The sequence below is a fragment of the Hemibagrus wyckioides genome, linkage group LG10 (genome assembly GCF_019097595.1).
Source record: "Hemibagrus wyckioides isolate EC202008001 linkage group LG10, SWU_Hwy_1.0, whole genome shotgun sequence".
NCBI classification, from domain to species: Eukaryota; Metazoa; Chordata; class Actinopteri; order Siluriformes; family Bagridae; genus Hemibagrus; species Hemibagrus wyckioides.
The window spans coordinates 4,133,896-4,143,192 of NC_080719.1; the positions used below are offsets into that span (position 1 = coordinate 4,133,896).

Genomic DNA, 9,297 nt, shown 5'->3' on the forward strand with positions numbered 1-9,297 from the left:
TGTAGGTCTGGCATACACACACACACACATCTTTATTTTATTTATTTTATTTAATACTTTAACGAATATCTTAACATATAAATAAACTAATAAATAAATACATTAATAAATAACAGCACACGCACCCTCTGTCGGTCTGGCACACACACACACACAGGAGATTTTTTGTGTCTAAAGAATTAAACAAATTAAAAGTTAAATAGTAAAAATAAAAATAAAATATTTTTATTCACAGAAAATGTATTTTTAATTTTTGCTAGTTTAATTAATTAATTAATTTATTTATACATACATTTATTCATTTATTTTACTTAAGCAACTTTATTTTTTGCCCTCTTTTTTTTTCATTTTTTGATTAAATTTATTTCTGAAAGGTTCTTCGAGTGGACATGGCTAAGGGTCAGCCGACTTCTTATTACCTAGTATATTCTTACAGATTATAGCTTCATTTAATACTTAACAATTTAATATTTATTTAATATTTTTTTGTTAATCTTCACATACAAATAAACTAATAAATAAATACATACATTATAATAATAATAAATAAATACATTAATAAATAAATATATTAAGAAATAACAACAAACTCACTGCTCACTTTTTTAGGAACCCTTATAAACCTGTTCGCTCGGTCAAATGTTCGGATCATTTCTTAGGGTCCGAGATGCTTTTCTGCTCAGGACGGTTGTACAGATTGGTTATTTGCGTTACGGTAGCCATGCTAACCTGGCAGCTCGCACCGGTCTGTCCCTGCTCCTCATCAACATGGCGCTCGGTGGATGTTTTATGTTTTCCGCACCACTCTGAGGTGAAGGGTGACCTCTAGAGTGTGTGAAAGTAATCAAACCAAGAAAGTCAACCACAAAGTCATCAACTTCACTTAGAATTCTTTTACCAAGCTTGGATATTTCCACTATTAAGCAGGTGTTCCTAATAAAGTGATGTGTTCATTTCAGCATTAACGTTACACATTTTTATTGTCGCTTTCGGCCCAAACGGTGCCGGCGTAGTCGTAGGGTACGAGACGGAGGATGATTTAAACCCTGTGTGAAGTCCTGGCTACGGTTGGATATGGATACAGACATCATGGTCTCAGTGTTTGCTTTAAATCACATGGAGCCTCAGCTGTGAGCGTTTAGAGTCAGTGTTCGCTGGAGCGCTAAAGAAAGCAATCGTACGTCACCGGTGCAATTTGTCTGAACGCAGTAATTCGAACACGCTTCTTCACACCCGGCGTGTGCGCCGCAGGAAACGCTGCGCTTTAGGTGATTGTGTCTGGTGTAAAGCGTCCACCGCAAATCAGAGTGAAATTACACTGAAATGAGGAATATTTCCCAGGCAAATAAACAGTGTGGCACGTCTGTGTGTGTGTGTGTGTGTGAGAGAGAGAGAGAGAGAGAGAGAGAGAGAGATTTTCGACACCTTTTTTTTCTAAAGTAGGACGAGACAAAAAGGCATCTTTAATAAGTCAATGAACTCAGCAAGAAATAATAGGAATAGGAACCTTATAGAAATGTTGCCTCAAGAAGAATTGTTATTTATTTTAAATTCTCTCTCACTTTTCCAAATTTAATTTTTAATTAAATTTAAAAAATTATTACAGAAAGATATGCAATAATAAATTAATTTATATACATTTATATATTTATATAAATAACATATTTAATCTAGCTTTAATGTAACAAGATTTTATATATATGTATTATTATTATTATTATTATTATTATTATTATTATTATTATTGGTTGCTTCACTCAATGAGAAATGCTATTACCATGGCAACCACTATGATGACTGCCTACTATACATGACTAGCTTAATATAAGGTATAAAAAATCAGATTTAAAAACAAAGTTTTCTGGGAAAATACTTTTGGTGCTTTTATGATTTTGGTGCCATACAATACACATATACATTACAGCATGGTGAGCACCGGGGGCCTCGTTCAGGGGGCCCGGCAGTGGCACATCAGTGGTGCTTGAAGCTTGAACCCTGACCTTCTGATAAACAACAAAGTGCCGTAACCACTCGATCCACCATTACCATCAGTGATTTAAGGATTTTCATCAGAATAGGCAGGGGTCTTTCTGTGTGGAGTTTGCATGTTCTCCCCGTTCCTGTGGGGGTTCACTCCGGGTACTCCGGTTTCCTCCCACAGTCCAAAAACATGTACATTAGGTTGATTGGTAATTCTAAATTGCCCATAGGAGTGAGTGTGAGTGTGTGTAGTTGTCTGTCTATATGTGTGGCCCTGTGATGGACTGGTGACCTGTCCAGGGTGTACCCCTGCCTTTCACCCAATGTGTACTGGGATAGACTCCAGCAGATCCCCGTGACCCTAATTAGGAATGAAGCGGGTATAGACAATGGATGGATGGATGTTTTTCCTCAAAAACCTCAGCTTGGCGTGAATTTCTCTTTTCTCTCTTGATCGCTTCTTCAGTTCAGATACATTTTCGCCAATTAGAACCAAATTACAGCAGGAGAGGATAAACAGCTTTATCATCCAACACACAGAAACAAGCAATTACATTGTTCAGTAACCTGAAGACTAAACTGATTTGCTATGATTAGGACACGGAGCAGCCTTGTACTTCACGACGGTAAGAAAAAAAAAAAGCAATACAATTAATTAGCCTCGCATTGAACTTGAACAGCTAAATTACTACAACGAGGACGCGGACGTTAATGAGCCCTTTCACCCAACTGCTTACGGTATATTTTTAGAATATATTAATAACATTTGCATGCGTTGTATAATGAGGATGAGTTTTATAAAAACAAATACAGAGGAAAATAAAATGACAGTGACGAGGATTTTTCCCAGGATTTTAATGATTTATATTAATTTTATATATATTTTAATATATATATTATTTTATTTTTATATTTAGATTTATATTAAGGCAGTCGCTGTACGATAGTAGGAGTTTCTACCATGGTAATAATGTTTCTAAGTGGGTGGAGCTACTAATATAAATGTATTAAAACAAGCACATTTTAAATTATGTAATCAAAAATAAAAATATTTATTACAATTATACGAAGCACTGAAACTTAAGGGTTTTTTAAAATAAATAAATGAAACAAACAACGATTACCACTGGTTGCCATGATAATGGTGTTTCTCAGTGGGTGGAGCTACTAATATTAATGTATTACAAGCACATTTTATATGATGTAATCAAAAATAAAAATTATTATTATAATAATACGAAGCACTGAAAGTTTTTATTTTTTGTATAAATAAAATAAATGACGATTAAAAGTGTAAAACGTATACTATAGTAGGCAGTCCCACCACTGGTTGACATGGTAATAATTTTTCTCAGTGGGTGGAGCTACTAATATTAATGTATTAGAACAAGCACATTTATAGAAAGCTGTGACTTGCTTTTACAGCCGGAACTACTGACTCTTCTGACCAATCAGAATCAAGAACATTCTTTCATTAAAGTTTCAGAAGTGAAGCAGAACTAAATGCGATGTTTTGGTCAGCAGCAGGTCTGAGGTCAGTGGAGGATGTGAGTGCAGTAAAAATAAATCCAGAAGAAAATAAAATGACATTGACGAGGATTTTTCCTGAGATTTTAATTCTTTTTTAAGATTATTTTTATATTAAGCCAGTCGCTGTACGACAGTAGACATTCCCTCCACTGGTTGCCATGGTAATAATGTTTCTCAGTGGGTGGAGCTACTAATATTAATGTATTAGGACAAGCACTTTTATAGATAGCTGTGAATTGCTTTTACAGCCGGAACTGCTGACTCAACGCCTTCTGACCAATCAGAATCTAGAACATTCTTTAATTAAAGTTTCAGCAGTGAAGCAGAATGAACTGCGATGGTTTGGTCAGCGGCAGGTCTGAGGTTTCAGTGTGATTTCGGAGGCTTCACTGTTTCTTCATGATGCCACTGAGAAAATCAGGGCAGCAGATAAACGGACATGAAAACACAGAACTGTCTTTGTTGGACATGCCGCCTTGCCTCCAAACCTTTCTCAGCTCGATTTCCTCAGTGTTTTTTTGTTCACGGCGATCGCCGCCTCGCTGTGTCGTTTCGTTGCGAAGGGTTTTAGAAGCGGCGCTCTCTGCAGCAGCTCTCTCATCCTCTAGCATGGACGCATGCTGCGATTTCAAAATAACTCTGAAATGAAGTGCTGCACTACCAAAGAATAGAGAACGGAGAAATAACTTCTTTTTTTCTCTTTCCCCCTTCCCCAGAGAGGCTCCATACAGAACAGGAAGTCAAAGCGATGCCTCGAGCTAGTGGAGAGCAACGAGAGCGAGTTCGGTTACGAGCTCGCCGTCCAGAAATGCAGCGGACAGAAATGGACTATCACCAGCGTCCTGCCTGGTGGCACCTTGTAACTGGACGCTGAGAGAGTCGAGGACACTGGAGAGCACCGAGAAGCCTGGATGTTGACGAGGAGACCGCGATGCACCTGGATGTCTCTAATCGAACTTGACATCATATGATAAATGTTAAACATTTTTATCTCTAGCTACTGTACATGTGCATACGGATCAGCCACGTCTGGCAGCTTGGCCACTGGAATATTGGTATTTTTATCAGATATTTTCTTATTATAAAATTCAATACCAAATATAATATACTGTAAAGCCTATTTCTAGATATTTTCACTTATTTAAAGTTTGTTTTTTACCTATTATTATTATTATTATTATTATTATTATTATTATTCAAGCTATTTACCAGTTATTTATCAAGATGCACAAAAAACATCGTATTAAATATGCGATCTCGTTCTTAAAATGTTGGAGAAATTAAATAAAAAACAGATTTGCATTTGTGACAGCGAATAATAAGCATCGAGAGGTCGTACCACATGACCTCGTACACACACACACACACATACAAACACACACATACACACACACACACACAGAAATAGAGGAAAAAGGATAGAAAGGTCAGAGTGAATTTTTTAAAACAACCTAAACGTTCACATTGTAGTGAGAAGAGGAACAAATCGATTCATAATATTATCATTATCATGATGAATTTAATTTTAAAATAATTTAAATAAAATTTTAAATGATGTAATAAAAATAAATAAATAGGTAAATCAATAATTAAATCAATAAATAATAATAATGATAATAGTAATAATAATAATAATGATAGTACAATGCACTGAAAATTACATTTTTATAACTAAAACCAACGACGACTGAATGTGTAAAACGTATTTAAAAAAAACGAATAATTGATGCAAATGAGTCAATCCGTCACGCTCAAAACTCACAACCAGAGACGTAGCGCTTTACACGTAGAGCACGTTTACCAAAGACAGATTTTCACCCCTATCATCGAGTCCATCTCGGTGGAGAACAACAGAAACACTGAATAATTGATGCGTAAAAAATCGATTATTATCGGGGAAAAAAGCGGTGAATAAAAAATGAATTCAGATTCTCCAATCGATGTGTAAATAATTTAATACGCCGTTCCTTTAAAACCTCTTTAAAAACCTCTCATGTCACCTCCGAACATACAGAAAGCTTGTTTTACATAATCATTTTGAATGTAAGTTGGAGTTTTTGGTCTGAATACATAGTTCATGGCGACAATCATGACGAAGACGGAGAAGATAACTCAGAGCTCTACACATTACAGATTCCACTTGAAATCCTGACAGTTAGAGACCTTTTGGCTTTGACCAATCAGTCCTTCCAGGATTTTTACAGTTTTTTAGTGTAAAAATGCTTTATTTAACGTTCAGATTATTTCGTGGTTTTTTTTTCTTTCTTAAAACTCGAGGGACTGCATAAGCTACACTACTATATTGGCAAAAGTATTGGGATGTCTGCCTTTACGTGCACATGAATGTAATATGGAGTTGTCCGGCCCTTTGCAGCTATAACAGCTTCAACTCTTCTGGGAAGGCTTTCCTCATGGTTCAGGAGTGTGTTTATGGGAATTTTGGACCATTCCTCTGTTGTTGCTCTGTCTCTGATGTTGGACGAGAAGGTCTGGCTCGCAGTCTCCGCTCTAATTCATCCCAAAGGTGTTCTATCAGGTTGAGGTCAGGACTCTGTGAAGTTCCTCCACACCAAACTCACTCATCCATGTCTTTATGGACCTTGCTTTGGTCACGGGTGTGCAGTCATGTTGGAATAGGAAGCGGTCATCCCCAAACTGAAATTTGTCCAAAATGTCTTGGTATGAAGCTGAAGCATCACTTTCACTGGAACTAAGGGGCCGAGCCCAACCCCTGAAAAACAACACCTGAATTCAATGATTTGGAGGGGTGTCCCAAAACTTTCGGCAATATAGCGTAGCAAGCGATTTTCCTTGTAAGTCTGATATTTAAAATATTCCTTTTTTACCTCATCGTTTATCCTAGATTCTGAACAAAGCTTATCATATCGTGTCGTATCGTATCGTATCGTATCATGCTTGAGGTTTATTATATAAGCCTTTGCTACATTAGCAGTCATTCCCATCCCTGCTTTAATTTTGTTTAAGCTTTCTTTTCTTACACGATGTATATGAATATGATTCAATAAATCAGTTGCTTTTTTGCTCAGGAGTTTGTGGTACACACGTCGATCACAGGGGAAGGTACATGCTAACTTGCTAACGCTTGTGTACAAGTTGCTTTGACATATTCTCTAGAAATAGGCTTATTACACTGTATATTATATTTGTTATGACAATAAAGAGAGAAATATTGGATGAATCTGCCTGTGTTACAGATATGACTGGCACTTTGCAGTGGAGTTTCCACACCATTCTTCTTCTTCTGTTCAAGGTTTCATTTGGATTTGTGTCGACTCGACGAAGGACTCGATACAGCGAGTCGTTTTCCTTTCTTTCTTTCTTTCTTTCTTTCTTTCTTTCTTTCTTTCTTTCTTTCTTTCTTTCTTTCTTTCTTTCTTTCTTTCTTTTCTCTTTTTTAAATGCGCTCACTCTGTATTTGCTACCGTGTAGCAGGCTTTGGCAACATTTTCTTGCTGTATTTCTTTCCTTCTAGTGTCTCAGGTTCGTAGGTCGAGCTTATTTTGGAATCGAGCTGTACATTTTCTGGGGACATGCCAATACGTCGGCGTATGTCTGGATACAAATCGACTATTTTATATCTTCATGTAAATCTGCGTATTTATAATATATGGCATTAAAAAAGAACAGATGGTGAAGAAAAAAAACGCATTTGTTTGTTTGTTTGCTTGTTTACTGATGTGGTTCGAGCGGGATGTTAAGCTCTTGCTGTAATTAAAGCACTGGAGACAGAAACCGACAGCTGAGTGAGTAACACGTCAGCGCTGGGGCTCGTGCCGGCGTGTAACGTGCTGCTTTCTCCGACTGTTCTGTTATCCGGCAAGTTGAACACTAATCACGGGCATATTAACGTGCACACGGTTTGTGTTTCAGGACACACACGTATTATATATCGCTGATGAGAACGAATCAGCAAGGTGAAGAAAGAAACCTCTTTCATAGATGTTGTAGGGAATGACATTTTCTGTCAATGTTTCCTTCATATGTTCTTCATATTTCCCGACCCTATTACACCCTCTCTGACATTTAGGAAGGAAAATAAAGCTGGGAGGAATGCAGAACAGATCATCAGGGAGTAGGGAGTGAAGTGAACAGAGAGAGAGAGAGAGAGAGATCACAGAAAGAGACCAAGTGACATGGAAGAGATCATGTGACAGCCAGCTCTTATCCCCATGAATCCGTTTCATCATTTGTTTTCTATCTATCTATCTATCTATCTATCTATCTATCTATCTATCTATCTATCTATCTATCTATCTATCTATCTATCTATCTATCTATCTATCTATCTATCTAAACTATCTATCTATCCATTCATCCGTCTGTCCAACCATCTTTCCATCCATTCATCCATCCACCCATCCATCCATCCATCCATCATCAGCAGGGGGTACTGCTGCTTTAAGGAAATATAAATAAATAAATAAATAGTAAAATAAATAAAAGCTATCTCTCTCTCTCTCTCTCTCTCTCTCTCTCTCTATATATATATATATGTATGTATGTATATTATAAAAGGTACTGCCATTTCAGGTGTAAAAAGAACCCTACTGCTGAATCTGAAGTATATATAAATAAATAAATAAATAAATAAATAAATAAATAAATAAATAAATAAATACTGTTGTTTAGAATGTAAATAAAAGCCACTACTGTTTCTTTATTTTTTTAATAATAATTTTTAACAATAGATAGATAGATAGATAGATAGATAGATAGATAGATAGATAGATAGATAGACATTAAAAATAAACAGAAAACCAGAAAAACTTGCACAAATGACAAAAACATCAAAAAAACAAAGCAAAAGAAATGCAGAGTTGATTTTAAATGATTAAATGATTAATATTTTGTCAGATAATCATGGAACAATAGAAATAAATACCACAGAAGTAAATAAAAGCCAATAGGGTTTCAGTATTTTTAAAAAGAAAAAAGGGAAAGAAAATGCTTACTACAGTTCATGAGGTAAAAGAAAAGCTACTACACTTTCTGAAGAACAAAAATAAAAAAAAAATAAAAAAAATAATAAAACCCTACCATTTCAGACGTAATGAAGCGTCACCGTTTTATAAAGTTTGGGAATCTTAGCAGCTTGTTTGGATTTGCGTAATGATCTCATTTTTAGGAGGCTGCATAATTTTGCATGGTAAACATCACGCTTCATTTCCTTCTCCTCGCCTCCCCGCTTTAACTCACAGCTGCTTTCTGATGCTTATTTATCGTCTGCCCTACAAAAAGGAAGCGTCTCATTTACAAACGTGATTGTCAGTTAAAAACGCCGTCCTTGAATTTTTCATGATGTTGGTGTGAAGATGAAGGAGTCCGAGAACCGAGACGAGGTCAGCGGCCGTGTGGGAATCATCTGTTTTAAAGAAGCCTTACAGGATCAATACTTCTTTCAGCCATTCATCTTACCTTGTGTGTGTGTGTGTGTGTGTGTACATATATCTCATACTATTGCGCCACACTAAACTGCAATGCGTTTGCTCGAGAATGCTAAACATGCACATAATCACGTGACGCATGTGATCTATAATTTACACGTGTGGGTTTTGAGACACTGACATTGTGCTGCATTTTTCACGTGAAGAGCTTTTCTGAACATGGGCTCTTTTCTCACATGACTCTGATTCTGACATGATTCATTTATATTTATACGATTCTCTATACATTTGTCATTTGCGTTCATGTGATTCTCTGTACAAGATTCATTTATTTTCATCTGATCCTTTATACACCATTAATTCGTTTTAACGCGATTCTTTA

The 9,297-nt window shown here is 36.2% G+C and overlaps 1 protein-coding gene across 2 annotated transcripts in view; it reads left to right on the forward strand.

Moving 5' to 3' along the window:
* Positions 1–7,832, forward strand: part of galnt18b (UDP-N-acetyl-alpha-D-galactosamine:polypeptide N-acetylgalactosaminyltransferase 18b) — a 118,084-nt gene extending 110,252 nt beyond the window's left edge. Inside the window, exon 10 of one of the 2 annotated variants that reach the window (XM_058401022.1) lies at positions 4,227–7,832. In XM_058401022.1, the coding sequence (XP_058257005.1) occupies positions 4,227–4,373 (147 nt within the window). In that variant the 3' untranslated portion in view covers positions 4,374–7,832. The remainder of the gene's footprint in view (positions 1–4,226) is intronic. The other variant, XM_058401021.1, reaches the window with a different exon arrangement.
* The last annotated feature ends 1,465 nt before the right edge of the window (positions 7,833–9,297 follow it).